General features: G+C 41.0%; 1 protein-coding gene across 6 annotated transcripts in view; it reads right to left on the bottom strand.

Moving 5' to 3' along the window:
• Positions 1–1218: 1218 nt before the first annotated feature.
• Positions 1219–23906, bottom strand: part of LOC308126291 (LIM domain only protein 7-like) — a 30866-nt gene continuing 8178 nt past the window's right edge. For 2 of the 6 annotated variants that reach the window (XM_080490544.1, XM_080490545.1), the window contains exons 7-30: positions 22236–22349; positions 21580–21745; positions 20886–21033; positions 15701–15760; positions 14806–14974; positions 13639–13784; positions 13282–13465; positions 12391–13044; positions 10633–10932; positions 9592–9706; positions 8800–8961; positions 8507–8661; positions 8327–8390; positions 8137–8196; positions 6740–6765; positions 6508–6615; positions 6316–6399; positions 5853–6034; positions 5659–5703; positions 5376–5428; positions 4011–4182; positions 3705–3893; positions 2053–2155; positions 1219–1802 (exon numbers count right to left, since the gene is read on the bottom strand). In XM_080490544.1, coding sequence (XP_080346670.1) covers positions 1749–1802; positions 2053–2155; positions 3705–3893; positions 4011–4182; positions 5376–5428; positions 5659–5703; positions 5853–6034; positions 6316–6399; positions 6508–6615; positions 6740–6765; positions 8137–8196; positions 8327–8390; positions 8507–8661; positions 8800–8961; positions 9592–9706; positions 10633–10932; positions 12391–13044; positions 13282–13465; positions 13639–13784; positions 14806–14974; positions 15701–15760; positions 20886–21033; positions 21580–21745; positions 22236–22349 — 3513 coding nt within the window. In that variant the 3' untranslated portion in view covers positions 1219–1748. The remainder of the gene's footprint in view (positions 1803–2052; positions 2156–3704; positions 3894–4010; positions 4183–5375; positions 5429–5658; positions 5704–5852; positions 6035–6315; positions 6400–6507; positions 6616–6739; positions 6766–8136; positions 8197–8326; positions 8391–8506; positions 8662–8799; positions 8962–9591; positions 9707–10632; positions 10933–12390; positions 13045–13281; positions 13466–13638; positions 13785–14805; positions 14975–15700; positions 15761–20885; positions 21034–21579; positions 21746–22235; positions 22350–23906) is intronic. The other 4 variants (XM_080490547.1, XM_080490546.1, XM_080490548.1 and 1 more) reach the window with 4 other exon arrangements.

Genomic DNA, 23906 nt, shown 5'->3' with positions numbered 1-23906 from the left:
TGTGGCTTTTAAAGCTGCACTCCTGCTGCGTTTACACACATAATCGCATGTATCCAAAGTAGCCTGCTCGTGACTCAAATAAAGGTCACATACAATTAATATTTCACGAGACCCGAGTTTGAAGCCGGGGTGAAAACAAGAGCACAGACTCAATTTGGACACCACACCCCGATAACCACCATTTTAGAGCCGAGTGCTTCCCCTTTTGAAAGATCTGCTGGTGGTCAACTTTCTCTTCCCTTTTTGTCACTTTAAACTTGTGTCACCAGTTTCCTGTATGTTGGGTAAAATGAAATACGAGAACACCTTCTCACATTCAAGAGGAGTTTAATTTGGGATTCAGAAAGCAGAAACGCTAGGGTTTCATGAAATTGAGTGTGCAAAAGAAGTGGAGATAGATTGAAAATGTACTTTAATAGAGAATTGAAGCGGTATAGATTTTCAAAGATTCTTTAATAACTTCATTAAACCACTTTGCTAAATAAAAATACGGTATTCTAAACAATTATTTGTGAACTGAATTTTTTTTTTAACTGATTTGAATATTTACATTTAGAATGATTCAAGCAATTATGAATTCAACCAGATCCATAAAATGCAATGTATGCAACATTGAAAGCGGCGTTGGTGTGTTTCATTTAACCAATGTTGCATATTATCCCCTCTTGCTTTCTTTTGAAGGAGTTGATGTTCTTGAGTGTTTGCTCCAGTCTTCTACACGGTAACACATTGGTTAAACAAATGGAGGATGAAGAATGTGAAGCAGATAATCTATCAAGTCTTGATTTCCAGGACTGTAATGCTCAAAACTTGGTACATTAGACAGACTCAATTCAGGCTGGCCTTTCATAATCAAATGTTGTGCCTTCTTCAAACGGAAGCAAGAAATTGGATTTCAATTGGTCAATGAAGTTTCCTTTGCCAGGCTGGTAGTTCTCATTTGTGAACTATAAGTTGTGGTTGTTGACTTCATGTAGATGGGAAAAGTCAGAAAACTAAATTCTTTACATACAGTAAAATTAAAAAGAAATATCTCATTATAGGATTCAGTGTGACTCACGTTTGAATAAGAAAATCCTTTCTAAAAATCACTGAAACTACAGTGACCTCCCATCATTCAGGCAAAAATCCAACAATGTCCAACAGTAGGATTCAGAGATTTGTTCCACCGTGAGACCAATGATGCCACCATGTGGCACACAAATGAAATGCAAATGAAACATTAATATTCAGTGAACTTTATTTACAAAAAAAACAAACAACCAACATTTTAATTAAGATGCCATTTTTCCTGTGGTCAAGACATGCATATTACATACCAGTGAATTCTGCAATAGTGCAGTTGGTGAGTTTACAGGGACAGAAAGTGCTTTAGTTTCTATTAAAATGTGCTTCCGTACCAGTTAAATCAACAGCTTCTCAAAGAAAGATCTTCACTGCACTGATGGGAAGAGATTAAAGAGTGCAACACTAACATTAAAATGAAATCATTAAACAAACAACTCAGAGTTACTTTAATCCATATAATAAATCTATGTGTTCTTAGAAATAAATTAGCAGGAAAAAATGATGAGAAATTTGGTGCCATCCATCTGATTAAAAAACAGGTGTTGAGAATCTTGTCAATCTGCCAATTGTCAAGATTTCATCACGTATTCATTTCCAGCAATAACAAGGAAGTAAGTGGTGAACTGGATGATAATTCCACAGTTACTCCCCATTGTATTGATGATAGCCGGTCACTGTATTTACTCTTCAATCTCGAGTACAGCGTGCTGGTCAAATGCAGAGGGCATCAGAGGCTGAAAGGTAAAACAACGGAGATAGTTTAAATTGGATAAAAAGATATTGAAGACTATAAACAATACTGAAAATCCAAAACAATCTTATAAAGATGCCATCAATAACTTTGATTTTACCTGATGGGAAAATCAAGTTTTATAAAATCGGAACGCCAGTATACCCAATTTAAGTAGAAAATCTCAGATAACCCCAAAAACACAGTTACATCGACAGAGGTGAGGTTAGTGTCTCACAAAGACTGCTACTCACACTTGAGTTGGTAACACTGGGGTTCACAATAGGGCTTCCCGTTTCTGATTCGAACCTGGACTCTCGTCTGTGTTCCTCCGAGATGTCGATGGCAGCCCCCGCACTGAGACCACGAGGAGGAAGTGAGAAAGAGACAATTTAAAAAAAGACATCAGCTGACGTGCAACGTGGGCCTTTTGTGTCTGAATTGTTCTGCCCGACAGTCTGCCACCAAAGCAGAGAACAAGCCAAGCCTTGTTCCTTCCTCTGCGTAGAAACACATACCACATATAGGTATTACGTGTATGGTATTTCTGTCTAACCAATATAGAGAGCGGCGATGGACGCAGTTTTACACACACATGCTAATGAACCAAGTCCAACAATGTCTAGGCGTCCTCAGCCCGAGACATTTTTAACAATAAACTGCTAAAAAGCAAAAGCAGGATCGTGGGCTTGCTGCTACATTGTAACCAATCCTGTGAAGTAGAGAATGACAAAGATGAGACTAGTGAAGTAGTCAACCTAGAAGTTCTACCAACTAGTAAACAGTGACTAGCAATGAGAGAAGCACAAGTCAGCCAAGTGTTGGAACAGCACCTGCAAACTGAAAATGATATTATAAAAACACAAACCACGGATACTCTTTAATCCCACCGACTGTAAGCAAGGCGCGATCACATTCTTTAATCGAACAAAAAAAGCCTGATTACGAAAGCCACCAGAAAACAGATGCTGTTTCACTGCTGTGATGCGAATCATGCATACTGGGCAGAATATTTGTCGATGGTTACAGTCTCTCAATTTAATGCCGGAGAACAAATATTAAGACAAGGCAGCGTTAAGATAATTGCTCACGCCACAATATGGTTTCACGGCCAAAGTACAAGAACACTATTTGAACAAATTAATGTTAATCCAGCAGGATTTTAATCATAGTGAGTGTGCATAAACAGTATTCCCACAGACTCTGAAACTCAAGCTGTTATTTTTTCATCTGCATTCATCACTGCTATAATTGTCCCCCGGGTGGCACACTGTGTTCAGTGTTGAACTCCAGTTTGGCGGGGGATTTGGTTGGTTTTTAAGCCGGATGCTTTTTCTGCATTAACTGGCACTAAAGCCCAAGTTTACCATGCACATTGCAACAAGTTTCTGTGGTGATCCCTGAAAGACACGGCAGCCGAAAAAGACTGCCGTGGTATAAAGGAATGCAGCCGACTCCATTTGTTTTATGTTGAAACGTTTCGACCCATTGCAAAATCAATCAAAAGCACATTGTTCTTTTGTCACTAAAAGATCTGCCCCAATGAGCAGATGAAATATGGCAATTTCAGTTTGTGTTTAATTGCATTTTGTTTGAAACTTAAGCAACAATAACTCTTTTGTAAATAAGAGAAGGCATTTTTGCAATATTCAGAGGTTGGTAAAGTTTACAGCAGATGGAATGAAGTGTACCTATAAATAAGAAGAAAGCTCAGCCATGTATTACAATAATATAACTATGGATGCCCCACTACCCAGGACACACACACACACACAGTAAGTCGTCTTGCCATAGGCCATCATGGGGCAGCACACGATAACACTGTGAGGCTATATTCCACAATGGCATAAACAACAGAACACATGCACAAGACAGACCAGGTTTGAGATTCACACAAATTATGTACCTGCCATGGTGAGAGGACTCTATGGATGTATTTCTCTGGGATGGTATTGTTCCAGTGCTGTAACGGGAATAGGAGTTCCTACTTGGAGCACAGTAACCAGCAGCCGCCGAGTGTGGGCGGGAGTAGCTGAGGGTAGTGTTCAAGCTTGGGGAGCGACGCAGAGAATCCAGGTTATCCAGAGACTCATACCTGAAGATAAGATGCCACAGGAAAGAGAACAGCAGAAGGAGGCATAACAGTAAAACTGATAAATAGCTTGCTAAAGTGTAGTAAGTCCAAAAAGTAGAGAGAGAGAGAGAAATCCACCTCTTCATGGGAACGCCAGTATAGACGGGCTCCTTGTAAAAGCTGCTGCTGCGCTTGCGTATCCAGCTGTTGTCTGTCAAAAGCTGAGTCCTTTTCTTCATCTCCTCCAAAATTTGCTGCCGATCTTGCTCGGCCCTAGACATTTGCTGCCCTTTACTTTTCCTTTGATCACCTAGAAAAATTAGAAGTCCTGGGGTTAGCTCAGCACGTCTCCAGAGGAGGTGTACTACAAAGCAAGTAGAACATATTCAGACTCTTTGAGCTACGGGTATAACAACGCCGGTTAGCGAATTTCTTTGGTAACTAGAGCTTTAACTTTTATAGTCAAGTGATGGGGCAGAGCCGCTAATTAACATGTGATTCCTCAGAGTCCTAACTATTTTACTTAATGATATAAGAATAAAAAGTGATCCCTGCAGGTATGCTGGGTGCAAGAAAAAGCCCATCATTATATTCGCCAAGGTGAAATGTGAATGACAAGATCGACACCTGCAAATTCAGAATGAGTATATACATATATCTTAGTTCATGTTGGTTATTGAGAAGCTGTCCTTTTCTGCCTGCCAATAAATAAATACATCATTATGAACATATGGATGTGTCTGATGAGGCCAGTCTGAAATATTTCCCCTCATTCTAATGGTGTCAAACTTTTTACTTGCGGTTAGTGTTGCAGTCTGCTCACGTTATGAGCTGAAGTGACAATCAGAATGTAAAAGAAACACTGTTGGGAATTGTGTTAGTAATGACAAGCTTTGGGCCATTAATCAAATATGTATTCAGCCTGATAAACGCATCCTCTGTTTAAACTATGTGAGCCATTGCAAACACTGGCAGTCTGCTCGCAAAAGTGAAGTGAAAAGTGACGTTCTGGGATCTTCATAAAATGACTCAAGGTCACACACACTGGTGTAGCTTGGTAGATCCACAATGCAACAATGGTCTTAACCAATCACTCAAGAGGTCAGTCCCTCTGCAATAAAGTAGATTTATAGATTTGTTCATCATTGAGTAGCAAAGTTAAGGAACCCTAACCCTAACTGCTCATAATCTGCATGTTTTCTTCTATGGGCAATGACGTTGTGTTGGAGATAGATCCACCCACGGTTTATACAGCTTTACCAAACTCAGGGTTGCAGTGGGCTGGAGCAGATAACAGCACAGCGAGAAAGCAGGTTACACTCTGGACAGGCTGCGAGTCCATCACAGAGTGTTTGAGATGTCTCTTATCTCAAACATCAACTGGTTTGCAGCAGATTATGTGCCCACTTTTCAATATTGAAATGGCCTGGATTGATTGCTAGCCCACTAATCTATTTGTCATACACCTCTCAGTACTGACAGGTTAAAAACAGGATCACCAACCTCGTGTCTGCTTGTGGGCATCAGCCAACACTGAAGTAGAAAGAGACTTTGCCCTGCAAGAGAGAGACGGTGCACAAACCATTATTTTTCAATCCAAGTTAGGTTCTCAGGTGTCTTGTAGCCTTGTGAGTTATTCTTCCACAGAAGAAATAAAAATCTATACTTAATGCCTGCTAGAGAAAACCAATCACCATTATTCCTTATAAATGATTAGGAGAAATGTTCTGTGGGCTGAAATCATACCGAGAGTTTGTAAATAAGAAGTGGCTGAGCCTGATCTGACCTGTGTGCAGGGGACAGCTGAGTGAAACCACAGGAAGCGTCAGCCCTGAGGTGCAGTGTCAGAAGCAATAAGGCCCAGTGAAAGCAACAGGATTCACAGCAGCAGCAAAGAGCGAAAGTGGTTTAGGACATTTCTGAAATCCGACTGAATACCTTGCAGATTTATGTAGAGCAGACGAATAAGGACATACTTACCAGCCATTCTTGGTATCGCCGTCACTCTGCACTCCTTTTACATGACTCGGGGATGTTGCTCTGGTCATGTTCAGTTCTTCTCCGTAGGGGCTCTGCTTTTCTCTAGTTTTCATTGATTGTCCATTTATACAGAACTGGGAACTGACATGTCTCCCGTTGTCAGCCATCATCTCCAAAGTGTTCTGCTAGACAGTATGGTAAACAAGTTAATGGAAAGAAAAGGTTTTATGCCTTCATTAACAAAGAGGAGGACTCCTGTCAAATTATTAAAACTGGATTTATCAATTGCAAAAATCTGTAATAGGGAACTGTTGATTGAACATCCTGACTAAACATGGTTTTCTCAGTATCAAGTGGGATTTGTTTATATACAAGTTAAAGTTGGACAGAAAAAATAACAAAAACCTGAGAATTATTCATGACCAAACAGTTATTAACTCTAAAAATAGAGAAAACATATTACCCCTGACTTTCTGCCATCCATTGCTTCCTGTTGGGCTTTCTGCCACTCTGCCTCCAGCCTCTCCTGATCCCGCTGGTATTGCTCCTGAAAATAAATAGAAAAGCATTTTGCAAACACTCGTATGTTGCACTGAAAATCACCAGTATTTCGGTCTGGTGTTTTGCGTTGGAGGAGACAGAAAAACATCTTCACCTGCAGGAGGCGCTCCTGTTCTTCTTGCCACTTCTCCTGCCGCCTGCGATCCTCCTCCCGGTCCCACGACCAGCTGGATGAGGAGGGGCTGAGGGAAGGCACCTGGAGCTGGAAATGTACGGATTGTCACCCCAAAAATGGATAATGGTGACGAACACAAACTCAACACACGCATAACTTCTGTGTTGACACCTTGAAACACATCTTTTGATCGAGAGTTATGGTGACTTACATCAGATATTGCAGATTCTGAGCCTCCTGTGGGAGAGAATAATCAGTCAGGGAATAAAGAATATCATAACTACTGAAATGATTAAGCTGTGGCTAATTAATATGACTCATACACCACAAAGAATGAGGACACATTAAAAGACTGGGAGTTAACTGTATTGTTAAAATGCACCGAGTGGATGATCTAGTTTTGTATCATGTACTGCATTTCGTCATTTTTTCCCCCAGTGTCTGTCTCATATCACGATAGATAAAAATTGAAAGACAAAACACTTCATACTTTATCCCAATGACCCTGACAAGTTTATGTAATACCCACTAAAGAAGTGTTTTCTTATAGCCGCAACAGCCCTGCAAGGAGCCCTTGGATCTACAACATTCACTGCAGACAAATTCCAAGCATATAATCGTGCTGTACAAAGGGAATGCTGCAATTTAACTGGATTAAACACCTAGTCACAGCTATCAAAAATTATCACTGCCAGCCAGCTGGGCCCGACCATAGATCAGGTTCAGCAAGTCTGTTTGTAAAACTGTTCCCTCAATGTATCCCCATCCTACTGATGCTGCACAGCAAACACTCCACAAGAAACTGCAAGCACGCACCAGCAAACAAAAACAAGTATGTATGCATTGTATGACAAACACAAATCTGCTTTGTTTGCCTGCTCAAGATGCTCCACAACAAACAGCGCGGTTTCAAACTCGAGCATCTAGCATGCTGCTCAAAATAAACAAAAGCTGTACACAGTACAAACATTTACCACACAAGTACACCCATGAGCTGAATCCTGCAGAGCCTGAAGAGAGAAGCCATTGTAACACACACATCAGGCTCATTAACAGCCACAAAAGAATGTCTTACCAATCAGTCACTGTGCCACAAAGCTATTATTGAAAAGCTACTAATCAAACATTACAACCTATTAACATAAAGATCGAGTAATACGAGAGTAAACGGGAAAACTATTGCACACATGGTATTGTGTTTGGCCTATAAACCGATTACTCTGAACATGATCGTGACTGTTAACTGGTTGCAAAGCAGCACCAAGCATTGCACAATGAAGAGCTGTGCCTTTTCTCAATCTGTAGAACTGTTTGTGTAGATCAGTGGATTTCAATAGAGAAGCTGTATAATAATCTTTAATTTCAAGGGAATGTTATAAGTGGATGTGCATGAGGTCAATCGGTGAATCAGATACTGCCTGTAGGTGTGAATGTGAGATCGTCTCTTTCACTGTGATGAATTAGCAGCCTGTTTATTGCTCCAGCTCATTGTGACACCAAGTTGGACGAAGCTGCATGGAAGATTGGTGAATAAATACTCAATTAAGCGAAGCGCCAGCGACAAACAAAACTGTCATATAAGCAGCCAAGGTCAAGCAGGTATTTTACCTCTCTCTTCAAAAAACTCAGCCCTCCTTTTTTCATTTTTCTGAGTGATACTAATAAAGTCTATGTGAAAAAAGTGAACGGATAAGTTGTCAAATTGCAAGAATACATGTGGCAAACATTTTCTTTCAAACACTGCTTGGATATAACAACTTTTTCAATATTGCAGCTATTATAGACTGCCTGTTATTACCTTTACTTCTCGCTGTCCTGGGGTTGTCAGAAAGCACTCCACTCATGACCTCATCCTGTATTACCTACAGCAAAGGAAAGAACACACAATGTAACCTGCACTAGTCAGGAAAAGAAACAAAGGGTTTTGAGCCTCCATTTTTTATAAAATGAAGTTTTGACTGGCTGAAAGTTTGCTCACATCATTTGTTGGAGCATTGCATTTGGGCACTTTTGCATATGCTGCCTCACAGTGATCAGGGCATCCAATCAGAACAGGGGGGGCAGCAGTCAGATTGAGCGTCATCAGGCTCCGGCCTGGCTGGATGTGATGATTCTCCTCGCAGGCGTTCCAATCTAGTGCAAAACACAGCCACAAAAACCAAAAGCACTGTGAACCAATATTTGACAGCACAGTCGAAAAACTCAAGGTCAATCCATCCCAGTTCGTTTACAAGAGGTGGTATAGACAAACGTTTTGGCTTGTAATCATACCCTTGTAGCCATAGCGTCTAATGTCCATGGTCAGTTCGCCAGTTTGCGACGCAGACGCCATTTTATCCTTCCACTGGCTGTAGCTCATGCGTGCCACCAAAACGCCATCAAGAGCCACAATCTCATCGTTCACACACAGCCGGCAGAGCTCCGCGGGACTGCCTGAGGGAGGAGCGGAAAATGAAGAGAGATGACAGTGAGGACAACATAAACAGGCAACAGCTTCGGGAGGTATTTGCTTAATCCACAGCAGGATGGTGTTCCAAATTGAAAAGTGGGCCAGTAAGCCAGAACTACGTAGCAGTGAGTAAGTGACACCTTGTTCACTCCTCATGAATAATTCATAGTTGACTTATAAATCACTGGCGACATTTTAGCAATTTAGAGGAACTTGTGTTGTGAAAAAATGGAATACAATGTTAATATAACTTTTTTTTTGACTTTTGAATCGATACAGTAAGAATTCAAAAACATTTTTCAAAATTCTCTTCATCTTTGTATAGAAATGACTTCAATTGTACAACTCTCCCACTCTGCAACATTTTTTCTCTATCAACAAAGCAACCATCATTAGTTTGCACCTCTTTAGTGTGAATGAAATGTGACTGGCAGCTTTTTTGTTCCATGCAGTTGGTTTTCTTTCTTTTTCAACAGGACATTCACTCAAAGTACAATCACAATGTTGCTTTTCCATCACAGAGTAAGTGTTCAAAGACCTGAGCTTAAGGTAATTTCCCTGCATTTAGACTAAAATTAAACCCTTGATGAGTCATAGTTTTGCAGAAATCTTACCAGGTGTGATGGATTTGACTCTTGCCCCCGTGGAGTCCCAGTGAGTCTGAAGACCAAAGCCTGGTATGCTGTTGGGTTTGAGAGTAAGGCTGACTCTCATGTCCCTGCGATCCACCTGAAACGCACACATACACAGACTGGTAAAGCTGACACCCAGTGATCCAATGTCTTGTTCTTCCTGGTGGAAATTAGACACTTAAGGCTCATGCTGCACAAATGCAATACAGGATACACTGAATTACCAGTTCAGTAGTCGTTGATGCTGAATTATATTAAGGCTTTTACTTTTAGTGTAAAATCGTGTTGTATTTGAAGGTGTTTGACCTTCCTACAGCACACACTCTAAATGAGGTGGACGCATTATTAACCAGACAAAAACAGAGCAACACACACACTCACACCATGTTTGGAACTAATACGTTTTAAAAGGCCCTGACCTCCCTCTGAGACATTTTCATTCTTTAGCTAATTACATTAATTAGATTCGGGTAAGGTGCAAGTTACCATTGATGGTGCTCTAAGAGGAAGTATCTTACTCAATCAGTGTCTCCAAATCTATCAACATAACCTTCCGAATGGCATGCTGGCTTGTTGAAGTGTTTGGACCAAAAGTCACATTTATCAGAGGACCAATAATCCATTGTGTCCAAAAGGTGTGAGAACAGCACAAGAATAATGAAAGTAGCTCACCAAAATAGAACGCAATTGTCAACCACTTAATCCCTTACCGTTTTTCTTGAAGTGACGAGCTCAAATGTGTTTGGTGATAAATTATTTCATAGTGTAATTGTTTCATGTGATCAACTGACTAATCAACTGATTGCAAATGATGAAAACCATTCTAATGGGAGCCATTTCTTACTACATTAGAGGTCATTAAGGTTGAGCTCATTCACAGCTGTAAGCCTTCAAAGCTCATAACATCTCAGAAAGGGCAGTATATGACTGATCCACATTTTAATTTTACACGTTTAGTGGTGGATTTTGTCAGAAGGTACAAGTGCATCAATCTTTACAGTTGAAAAACCCCAATATGCATACCTTTCCAGGATCAGTGCTTCCATTCGATGGAGAAGACAAGCTTTTGTTTCGGTGGTGCGGTAGGTTTGAATAGGGCTGAGGCAGTAGGTGGGGTTGAACAAGTTGAAAGGATCCCTGGGTGAAGGGACTGGCACTGCTCCCCTGCTCTGTGCTAACCTGCTTTGCCTGGTGGGCTTTCCTCTGTCTGACAGAGGACTGCTGGCTTCTAAGGTAGACCGTTGCAGTTTGTCTCTTAGGTGCCGAATTGGTGGGTGAGGAATCTTTTTCAGTGTTTAACAGCAGGTCCTGGTTATCATCCACCTGCAGATGAACAAAAACATGGGCTGTTAGGAGGACAGTGAAAATAAATTTGGCTGCACATTAGACCTCGCAGCACTGATGTAGGACAGCTGGGTGCTGACTGCCTGTAACTAGCAGACCGGTGTGATAATGGAAGTGTGCAATCTTGTACTGGGTTCAAAATGTTCACACTGGTACAGCAGGAATTCTATTATTAATGAGGGCGATCATGAAAAGAGTAACACAAGCTTGCTCCCATATAGTACACACATGATAAGGATACATGACCACTCACACACACACACTAAATTCTCTCATTACACTAACTGGAGCCGAATCAGCTCCCTTAATAAGTCCCTGTGCACCTTTCCCAAGACTAAACTGCCATTCAGCCAGAACTGAAACAGTCCTGATGGTGAGAAAAGAAAATCAGCAGGTTAAAAGGTCCGTCTCTGTATTTCAAAAGATGTTGAGCTTCAGAGTGAACATTTTTAGCTTTTTTTGTAGAGGCGCAGACTTGCCGACTGTTTTCCCCACTGTCCAGCCATTTATCCCCATCAGTGTAGTCAAAAGAGCCTGGAGAGTGCCTTGATTTCAAAATTGGATTTGAAACAGGATTTGAAACCTGAATGAATTATCGGTTGAAAAACGACAGTTTAAAAAAAATTTTTTCTGACAGCAGCAGAGAGGGAGGATGGCAGCTACTACGTACTGTTAACCACACTGTTGCTCTTACTCCTCTCAGCATGATGACCATAAAGTCGGTGTCAAATTTAAGAACTCAAAAGCACTAGTAAACACTCACAATTGTGACAAGCTCACAAGAACAAGCTTCATTAGGTTAATATCGTGCCTGGAAACTAGGCACGGTATTAATTGATACAGATACATTCTTCTGGAAGTCGGACAGGAGGCAGAGCTTTCAGTTATCAGGCTCCTTCCTTTTCCGTTAAAGCTTACAGTTAGAGGTGGCTCAGGTCAATCTCAACCTTTTTATAGTTAAGCTACTATAGGACGAGACTGCTGGGAAACCCCTCTTTATTGCACGTTGCCTCCCTCTTGTCGCATGCTCCATCAATTCATAGGTCACCATCACATGCCACTAATCTGTAATCTGTGTTCTGTCCTCTTGCAGGATCTCTTATAGTGGAACTCGAAGTTCATAATCTGCGACTCCTGCGAGTGGATTAGCTCACTGTCTGATGCCTCTCATTTCCTCACTCTATCCCCTAAAAGAGAAAGGTGCCACCTGATAGGGTTAGCAGTGGTCATTTTTTTCCCCTTCAAAATAAGTTTTACCGCTTCACTGTGAGCAATGCTTGGTCATGTAGGATTGTTGAGGTACTATCTGTGACAGTGCCATGTTGTAATCATTTCTATATAAATAAATCTGGATTTATGTTTTTAGATTGCAACTTGCTGTGCAAAAAGTAATTCATTCACCATGGACATATTCTATAAAGAAAGCATTGAACTCACACGGCACAGTCTTGGTAGTGAGGACATCGTGGACTGCTTGGTCACAAAGGGTCTTGCTGTGATTGCTGAGGAGAGACGGGGTGAGCTGTCAGATCGCCGGTAACCGCGGGGAAGGCTGGCTGAGCCGGACCACGGAGAAGTTCCGGACATGTACTTGTAGACACTTGCAGCTTGCTGGGTCTTAGTCTTCACTGCTGCTGGATCAAAGTATGACAGCTTGCTTTCTTCTGGAAACTTGGAGTGATTCTGATGTGACAAGTCCTCTAGGGCATTAACGTCTCTGTTATTAGCTGCATCGGGACACAGATCCTGAGTTTTCACTTCTGAATTTACGCACATTGACTGTTTCTCATGACTTGACAGTAATACGGTAGAATTCTTGATTGAGGTTGCTTTTGCAGTCTCATTGGGCTTTATGGTTGTTAGAAATGTGGAGATTTGGCTGATGAAAACATTGCCTGGCTTGGTCAGTTCAGAGGTGGACTGGGGAGCGGTGGGGCTGTCCTGGACTCGGACTTGGTCGCGAGAGCTGAAATGGCAGTCCAGAGAAGGAGTTGCAATTCTGGCTCCATCTGAAGCCAGGGAAGCGAAGTAGGTCTCCTCTTGCCGGATGTTCCCACCATCAGAGGCAGGCATGGCTCCAAGTGATAATTCCTGAAAGAAAATAAGTCGACACCAGCAGCCAATTTGTAAAGCATCATGTCACACTGTAAAACAAAACTTTTTTTTTTTCTTCCACCTTGCACACCTGCACTCGTACCTGAGAAAGCTTTCAAGTGATCATTCATGTGGCCTTTTTGACCGCAATTATCGCAAAGTAGCAAAAAGCATTCATAATGGTCAGATGGGGGAAAAAAAAAAAAAAAAGAAAATACATAACTGCAAACTTACCCAAGTGTGGGCTGAGTTATGGTGACTAAGTGGAGCTGAGGGGCTGAAAGCTGCCTCAGTGGCGTAGCTGCGGGTCAGCGGAGCGCGAGTGTGTGGCCGCAGATCAGAGCTTAAGGATTTTGATGGAGGAGAGGCGGAGTAAGGCTGAGAGGCAGCGTTATGCTTCCGTGGCGACAGTTGGTCTCTGGGGACGAAACGGAAGGGGAGCCGGTGTAATAAAAGAAGCAGAAAACATGGGGTGAAAGGGTGTGTGTCATATTACGAGTTCACCAAGTTATTAAGCAAGACCGGCAACTCGTTTACATGTTATGTGAATACTAGTGAACAGCTCCTGACAGTACAAGCTTCGCAGTGTACCTCTTCACCAATCCACGTTGTGCTCCATCCTTCTCGTAGTTCACGGCCCCATTGGTCATCTGGTTAATGACATGCTCTCTGTCTTGCGATTTCATACGAAGGTCACCCTTGGTGCTCCTGCGGCGATTCTTCCACTTTGTAAAGTCCTAACAAAACAAAAAAGTATAACTGCGGTGGCCTTCAGCACAATTCCGCTGACTTATTCAAGATACTTAATTTCCCTTCCAATACTTCATAGAACAGTTGTTTGAGTGCAAATGTTACTTCTTGAGAAAAGTAATGAAAATCTACCCTGTTCTGACCGGAGGAAATTATTTAGCAGGTCCTTCGATCATTTTCATACTATGAGTTTTGTTCAACTCTGGTCCTGTAAGGCCACCGGGCAGCAGCATGTTTTATGTGTGTTCCTTTTTCAAAATACAAATCTGACTAATGCATCATGAAATTCTGCCAAAAGGCTGTTGACTAGATGCCCATTATATATGCATGCACACATTATTGGAAGAGGGCAACCTAAAACAGGCCTCCGGGCCCTCCATGACGAAGTATTGATATAACCGTCTATCAAGTATTTATTTTGTGAATAATGATACATTTCCAGTTTCATTGGCCTAAAATATTCATCCCCCCCATCTTCTGGAATCCCATTATTGTAGCTTTCATGGCTCCACAAATGGCAAAATATAATCCATCATATGTGCCGTTTACGCAGCATCTCAGTTGTATTTGAAAAGACATTTTTGCTTCCGTCACTTAAACTTCCTTACTCGAACAGTGCGCCTTGTTTTGATTGGCCGGCCTCCAGGACAATTTTCTAATCTCGGTAGGTTGACCATTTCATTTTATTTCATCTGGGGCAAACCACCAGGTTTGAAAATCACTTATCTACATAAGTCTACTTGTATAACGCTAAACCACCAAACGTGGTAACCTGATTTTGTTTGAGACTACAATTGACAAACTTTAACTTTACAATAAAGTCCAACAAACATTGGAGACCCCTGAAACAATCTCAACTTTCTACCCTGTAAAAGTTCTACAATAAATAAGAATTTGAACTAAACATGTCCTCTCCGAGAGAAAGCAGTACTCGATAGCCTTTGAACAGATAATAAATAGACCTTGTGAGACTTCTGCCAACCTTTTTGTTTTTAGGACATGACTTACATCCTGCCATTGTGCTTCGCTGTCCTTGGCAGCAACGAAACACTTCCTTTTGTTTTCTTGACTCCACTGTCTTGCCAGGCCAGAGCGCTGGCCTTCATCATAAACTGGGGTTCCATCAGAGACTTTACGCACAGGGTATAACATCGGGATGTCATTGAGAGATTTGCTCCTGGTTCAGACAGACAAAAACAACAACAACAACAAAAAAAAAAAGGCAGCATACTGAAACAGTGATGGATATAGAGAGCAAATAATATATAGATGATGCAGCAGATTAATATTGTGTGAAAATGACAGTTTGAGCACCACGTAGCACAACAAGTACAATCGATTGTACTGTAGCACGGCAATCCAGCATACACAAGCACATGGACATACCAGACAGTTACATGGCAGGATGTCACAAAGGCAACAGACAGCCCGGGCCACAGTATTACCAGCTGTAACACAACACATTCTGCATTCACACAACAGAATCCTTAGCCAAGTGCAAGCAGGAGAGTCATGCAATGCAGCACTGTAACTGGCAACAGATGTTGCTGTCTAGATAACACAGCAACCATCACTTGAAACAAGTATATGAGTGCTGCTGTAGGCAACAGAGGATGTCAGACGTGACACCGAAGTAACTTAGAGCAGCACTTAGCAAGCAGTATTTCAGAATTGTGACACAATTTCATAGGAGAGACCAAGACTGCGATTACAAACCATGTTGTATGTTATCATAAATCCTAGTGTCACGTCTTTGCTGAGAAATGCAACAGTGACGAGGTTTACCGCCATTTGTAGCATTCAATTACATTGAAAGCAAACAAAAGCAGCGACAAAGTAGATACGGTCAGAGCTGTATTTAATGGTTTTGCACCAACTTTGTACTTGAAACTTCAGGACTTACCAAATCCAGCCAGGATTGACCTGAAGCGGTCTCTCAGGTCTGACCTGGATTTGACAAGCTCTACAGAACCAGAGAGACAGACACGAAGACTGATAAACGCCTTCAGATAAAAATGCACCTGGTTTAACAAAAGAAACCAGTCGGTGAACCAAAGGGTGAAAGCCCAGCATGACCAAAGCCTGGAGTGGGAAATGCAATGTTAGGAACACACATTAAGGTACACAGCTGAATGACACTCAGACCACAGAATAAGAAATGTCTTTAAAAACCTTTGCAATATGCAAATTATTACACCCAGTAACTCAAACCAAATATCAAAGGCTTTATTTTCCAACAATTGTTTTTTAAAAACAGGCCGCAAACTGAAAAACACAGTTGGCACACAAAGCATAATGAACAACATGATTCTGTTATGGCTACAAAAGTCAAACAGCACATGACTCATGTGTGAACAAATGAATCACTCAGCATGATGCTATCAAAACCTCCACACAACAGCATTATTAAAAGCTGTGAGAGTAAACGCAAACAAAATATAATGCTTAGGAAAATATCAGTCAAGGTATAAATGAAAAGCTTCCCCCCCCCCCCCCCCCCAATAACTTAAAACGTTTGCAAATACTACTTTACAAACTGAAATGGCATTTAGAGGGTGCATCAACAACACAGCGTGCAGATTTTCACATCAGGAGACGATGTTCAGCCAGAGAAGGTACTCTCGAAATGGTTCTGAAGCTCTACAGATGTGGCCGACGTATTTTGCTCCGCCGATGTCACGTCCCAAGAAAACGCGTCGGTAACCGCCAAGGCTTTACGACTGCAGTCAAAGGGAGACAACAAGAGATGCATTTGATGACTGTCCTACTTCTGATCATGTGACAAAGTTATAGAAGAAATATATCAATCGAAAGAAGGTGCGTTCAGTGGCGTTAGTTTCTTGCAAATTACTGCTAGCTAATCCCGTGCTAAGCAAACAAGGATTTATTTTGCAGTTTAATTAAGATGGTTTTATATACACTACTATATAACACTATAGCCAAAAGCACTGCTGAATAGTTTACCATGCCATAGCAGTTTAGGTGTTAATACAAAAACATCTGGCATCTCAGATGTACAGATTAGCAGTTAAGTCAAACTGAAGCCCACAAGCTATCCAACAGCTACCTTGATCAGTTTTTAAAGCAAAGCGTGAGCAGAATCTCAAATTAGGCATTATACAAATTGCAGTTTCCGCTTTGCATCACTTTTTAGTAAACCTGGCTTCCCACTTGCATTGTTACTCCTGCTTTGCATTAGAGCGGGGAAAAGAACAAACAAACCTTAGGTTAAGCATTTTACGATACCAGGGGCGTGTCTGGGAGCCGAGGTAGATCTTGCGGACACGAGTCTCCTCTTCAGGCGTCCATTGTTGTGGTAAGAAACGGTCATAGTTGGTGTTGGTAGAAGTTCGATGGTGGGTCTGTTGAACTCGTCGGAAATACAAATCATCCAGGACAGGATCTGGATCGGTATAATCCTCTTCAGAGTCTTCCTCAGAGGAAGTTTGCAGGAAAAGCTCATCGTCAATGACGTGCTCATCAGGAGACACCGTGAGGTGTGGTTCAGGAGACAAAGGGGCGTCTACAGTGCTGCAGTAAAGAGTGGTACAGCTGTGTCTGTAGTGATGACCAGACAAACATCACAACGTTCAAGCATTCACAGTATTTTGTAATTAACATTTAAGGTTCGCGTTAAACAATGCTTTCAAAATCCCAAAGGGTTGGGGCGATGTATAAAATATGAAGAAACTATGAAGCCTCAAACCCAATGAACACTTGTGGGATCAGCTTGGGTTCATACTAGAGTGACAAAACTCACCATGCAAGCTGACCTGCTGAAGATTCCGTTTAAAGGATCAGACGTAATCCCACAGTGTCTAACCAGGCCTGAACACCATGAGGAACTGCCAAACTGCTAATAAGAAATTGCAAAATATGACTCGTTTCTTCCATCTAGGATTGAAAATGCTAGCTATAGTCTTTTCTAGAGTCTTAATAAATCTACTGATTAAAGATATTCAAGTTCAGACTCTTGTGATGGATGCAGTATGTACTCCAGCATTGTCATGCTTAATGATGCATGACCCAACTCTTGATAAGACCTTGGGTACAGCCGAATAGTCCCTCCTATTTTTCCTTCACCCCGGAAGTGTTTAGCGGCGGTCATGATAAGGAACGTTCAAATTCTCAGTTTTATAAGGAAAGGAGGCTCAATGCTTTCTTTAGAACCAACTTTAGCATCGGAAACAATTCCTTGCGGTGACAACATTTAAAGGGACCCACTCATCCGAGTGTTCAGGGAAACAAACGATGACTCAAAGCAGATCATGTTAAGTTACACATGCATTAATATGCCTTGAACAACTTTAAATAATCCAAAACCTACAGGTATATCCCAACTATGAATGTTGTGCGGATGTTGTAAAACGAACACAGTAAAGTTTTTTTTCCAGCCTATTTTCAGCTTGATTATTCACCCGGCAGGCTCTGAATTGAAATCAAAGGAAAAAACTTTGTGATATTTGAGATTGCATCAGCGATTAGAGGCACAGGGGAAAGTGTTATAAATGCACTTTTTGTAGTCCATTTTTGCCCATTTTTTGTTTTTTCAGCACGGCTGACGGCACTCATCTGCGTCGCCGTCTGTCAGACCGCACTTTCACTAAGTGACGTCATAATAGTCAGTCACAACAACGTGATCGCCTTTAGTAAACCTAACCCCTTTCCTTAACCCCATGACGTCATCCATGGGGTTAAGGGAAAGTAGCTAGGAAGGGAGAATGGCGGGACTATTCTGATGTACCCATTGTTTGGATGCGAGCATTGATTATTCTCTAAAAATCCATCTATTATTTTCAGCATTTACAAAAGGTTTCCCAGCAGCTGAACCCTGATGCACCAATACAACTTCATAATATTAAAACAGTGGACAACCAGTTGCGTAGTTTATTTTCTATTCAGTCTGCGTCACGGCTTGTGCAGCAATTTAGACTAAAGCAATGTCCCTCAACATGAGATTGTAGCGACAAACATTTCTATACACTTTTCACAGATTGGAGACTAAGTATAAAAGAAGCATTTTACAGTGGCAGTCCGATTGGCCAGTTGCCAAATAACTTAATTAAATCACTTACAGAATGCTTCACCGGCATTCAACAAGAATACATTTGCAAGTCCTGTTTATATTTACATTTTACATATCCTCCCAACCTTTTGTGAATCTCCGAGCAGAAAAGTTGTTGAAAACATGGATGAGTAATGACACAGTAAAGCAGAGCATAGAGCACAACAGCTATGTTAAAAGGATTACTGCCAAGGCCTCAAGTCCTCAAACAATGTGCGTTTTATTTGTATAAAATAAAAGTTAGTGTGCCTTCTTATAAACTTCAGACCCAAGGGCAAAGGTCTGTGTGAATGATAATTTCAACAGTTTCTCAAGACTTTGTTGCGAATCACCAGAAACACTCAGTTGGGCTTTAATGGCAACATAAATTTAAATGAATAAACTCTGGGATGATAATAGCCTAAATAGCTGAGAGATGGTTGTATTGACCTACTATAAATGTGTGATTGTGAGAAGTGTCTCATACACTTGATTTTGACATCTCAACTCAAAAAGTACGATAAAGCAGAGAAATTTAGCGTTGCAGATTTATACTGGTCATTGGGGGGGGGGGGGGGGGAGCCCACTATACGTGTGCATTATGAACATTCCATCATTCACCCAGTTGTAAAAAAAAAAAATAAAAAAAATGCAGCTTCCCAATACAGTCAAAAACACAGCAATATTGATTAACTGTCAGATATTAAAAGTTGTTTTCAAAAAAGGGCCAGAAGCACTCACTCACCGTTCATTTGACAACCATACAGCCATAAAATCAAAAATAAACCCAGTCATCCACTCAGGGTTAAGACATTTTTCATGCTTGTGCGGCAGTTCTGCTGTCTAAGACTCAAGTTCACACTCGAGTCCGGTTTACGTTGCACTCATATTTCAGAGTAAGTTCAGAGTATAAGACGATAAGCAAAACTAATGCTGGACAGTTGTTGAGGTCTATATCCCGTGGACCAACTCCCATGACATACTCTATACAAGACTGAATGCAAATCATACCATGTTGGATCACTGTGGTATCATTTTTAGTTGCCAACAACTCACCAGCAGCCTATAGGATGTATAAGGCCGTCAAAACAGAAGGAAGAATGTCTCCATTGTACACATCAGTTACAATATTCGACAAGTGAGTGGCGCATCAAAGTCCATCAATTCCTGTTTGGTGCGTTTCAACTTTAGTTTGAGCAAAGCAAGGACCAAAAAATGACTTGACTACAGCTCAAGTCCGTTTTGGTATACACCAAGATTCATAAAAAGCATTAAGGCACCTACAAATTGATTGCATTCATAGGATGGTCAGTTTCTAATCACACCAAATCAGTTAAAACTAAAACTTAACACAACAGGTACAAAAAATAAAACCTGGGTAAAATGGTAGAAGGATTTCACTTCTATAGCGCGTTTCCACGGCGTAAGCATTGTTAATCACATTCACACACCCATGGAGGCGGCTGCCATGCAAAATGCTCAATTCATCCATTGGGAGCAGTTTGGGGTTCAGCGTCTTGCTCAAGGACACTCGATATGTGGACAGATAGGGAATCAAACCTGCAACCTTCCAATTGCGAGAAGACCCGCTTGAACAACCGAGTAACAGACGTGCGAGCACAATTTATCAGAACTAAGTTTCTCACATTAGACTATTAAGTGTTTTTCCAATTCCCCCCCAGGAAACAACAGCAATGATATCTTTTCACGTTGCAGACAAGTGATAAGTTTCGAAGACCTTTAGGTTCCTGCCACAATCTTTTGGGAAGAGGGAACAGTATGTAGAAAAACAAATCTGCTTCTAAATTACTGTCAGGACTTGTTCCATTGCCTGAAGAGAAGCAGGTTTCTGATTCAAAATGAGATTCAGCAAAGTATACATTTTTTCACAAATAACTCAACTTAAACACGTTTCTCCCCAATCCAAATCACACAAAGGCAGATTAATGTTCAGCAGTAAAACGAAACACCTAAACCAGTTATAGATCAGTGTTAGTAAAGCTGTGTTCACTCAGGGAACAGCACAAAAATGTATTGAGATTACCTGGAAAGTGTACTTGCACAGGTGCCACTCTTCTTCTTCTCCTCCCGAGCCTGTTTACTTCGAAGTAGTGGTGTCGGGATCCGGTCGTTGTTTTGCTGCGTGCTCTCCATCTTGAACACCTGCTCAGCTTCTGCGTCACTTCCACAACCTGTGGACAATTAACATAAAAAGCACCTTGAGGAAATTAGATTAAAGAAAGAAAAAAAAAAAAATCAACTCTCAGCTTGAAGAACTAAATAGGTTGTGTCAAAGAGAATCAAGAAGCCTTTACTGGGGCGTCTTCACACAACTAATCTGCTCGGGAGCATCGGGCCAACTATTTCAGCCTCTCCCATCACACACGCTTTATCACCAGAGTGTGGAACTTGGCACAATCCATCACTGACGTCCACTGAGGCACGATGACCAATGACACAATGTTCATCCAATAAAAATAGAGTAAGTCTAACAACATGGCGACATAAGAAATCCCTTTCCAGTTCCTCAGGAATTGGCAGGTGGGTAAATGTTTAAGGAAAATGATGTGCATCACTCCAGCAAGAAGTTTTTTTGTTACGTCAACAATGGCTTTTTGACTACCCATTAGTCATTGCATAAGCTTCTGTAGTATACGTGATACTTTAAGGTGGAACACCGAGGCACAGAAAGCTTCTCACTTCAGTATTGCTTTAGACTGAACGGTGCACAAACATACCGCCAGTGTTTGGGCGGGGCGTCCGAGTGTCCGGAGACTCTGTGCTGTCCGTAGAGTTTTCCCTCTTATAGCTCAGTCTCAAGTGTTGACACTCGTCTCTCTCCGCACACTGGCACTCTCTGTGCAGACCGTCTTTCACCAACAAATGACCGCCATCTTCCAGAGCCTGCATTCACAAAGAGTTTGCGCTTAATGGTAGTCAAAGTAAATTGAACATTTCAGTCCCAGAATATTTTTGCGGAGGACAGTTCAAGATGCCCTCTTACTTGCCACCAATATAGAATCTGTGGAAAAGCATTAAAATCAACCAAAATAAACAATCACTTTAAGCAGAAAGATTCCCTAAATTAAGTTGTTTATTGAGGCAAGAAATGACAGCAAATGTGACTTCCTTATATTTGATAGTTATATTTGGAAAAGGGACACTAAAGCATTTTTTCCCCTAATGTTCCAACATATTTTCAAAGTTAAAGGCATCAATCAGATGCACTGATGGAAAGGAAGTCATGTCATGGTCTAATAACAGCATCTTTGTGAATATTTAGCAGAAGCATTCAAGCATGTTTTTGACGATTGTCCTCAATATAAAATGATTGGAAGAAACGTAGAAGTTATGAAATATGATCACCTGTTAAAAGCCAAGAACAGCAGCTTACCTTCGACAAAGCCAACCCCAACAGCCCCTCGAAAGCCTTCAAATTAAGCTGCGGACCGTTGTAGAATGTGTCCAGATGAGCCTTGCGACCCAACCAGTAGATTGTGATCAGGACCTGGGAAGAAGTTGACAAAAAATATACCCAAAAATTTCACCTCACAATGACCTCAATCTCTTTTCTGCTCCAAATGGCAGAATGTGTCTCCGGTAAATGAATTCTAGCTGTCAACTTCAAACTAACAATATAAGCTGGAGTAAAGAGAAAATAAATAAATCGGAGCGTAATGCACAAGAAACACTTGTGAGGTGGAGGAACACAAGACAGCTTTAGGCACCTCCCGTGGTACACAATATATGACAGGAACACACTTGACAACCATTAGTAAAGATGCTGAGAAAAAGACACGAGAAATATGAGTCTTTACAATTTTATCATTTTAACAATGCCAGTACGATGGACACAATTTCCTAATTTGCCCCGAGGCAAGAAAGACGTTTCTGACAGGCTTTCTACATGGCAGACCGCCAGCCTGTGTTACAAAGGGACAATGTAGAATACTGTTTATGCAGCGCAAAGATCCTGTACGAGGAAACTAAACCCCCACAGATCATTTAGTTGACTACATAATTCGGAGTAAATGGAAAATCTACATTTTAGCGATATCAATTGCTTCTGTATGGATTTATCTGCAGATTCAAGTGTTCAAGACAAAATTTATAGTAAATGACATAACGAGAAAAAAAAATTGCTTATTGATTTTGGTTGATAAGTGATAAACTGCCTTTATAAATGTGGAAAAAAATTGGCATACATTTACATTTGCAAACAGGTACAATGTGTAAACCATCTCCAACTTAAATGTTTGATGCCCTTTTTTTTTTTTACCAAATGCAGACGAGTTTTAGCTATTGAGAAAGTAAAAGGTCAAATAAATGACAACAATACTTGGATAATCTCTCTCCCGTATGAATTCAATTTAGAAAAATGATCCGCTACAGTATTTGATCTTGGTTTTGTAACATTGATATTCATTGTATGAAGTGCTTCAGTTTATCTGGTTGGAGGAAAGCTTCAAAACGCTGCCATTCAATGGATGCAAATTGACCCTAATTGGTTAATTCAAAGAAGAAAAAAAAGCTCCACCAAGTTCAATGAGAGAGTGCCCGAACAAACGGCCTCATTACTGAGTCCATGTTATCAGCTATTGTGCGATTCAAATGAGGCTTCCCAAATAGCCACATAACCTCATAACCATTGAAACATGTGAAATGCCAGCAGTGCACACAAGCGTAGACACATGCAGTGCTGACATGTTCCACATTCATTACACACAATTGGGCTGCAGGGGGAAATAGATTTACAGATCCGGTTTAAAGAGCATATATAGAAAACACGTCATTAAGACACTGACAACTTAGTATGACCTAAGTGAGTAATTAAGAGACAAGAACAAAAACCAACCAACAAATCTGAATGAGATGTCAGATTATGTATTTTGAGCCAAAACTACAGATAAACATGTGCAAAAAACAAACTTAACAGCAGAAAATCTAGCTTCAATGACGAGAATGCTTAGAAAAGAGATGGAGCATCATGCAACAGTCTGATGGTAATTCCTCATCCACAATGACATGTTTGAGCTTTGAATTAAATTAAATCTTATCTGCAATT

Source organism: Lipophrys pholis, assembly GCF_963383615.2.
Source record: "Lipophrys pholis genome assembly, chromosome: 2".
Taxonomy (NCBI): Eukaryota; Metazoa; Chordata; class Actinopteri; order Blenniiformes; family Blenniidae; genus Lipophrys; species Lipophrys pholis.
This window is presented reverse-complemented; position numbering and strand designations above follow the sequence as displayed.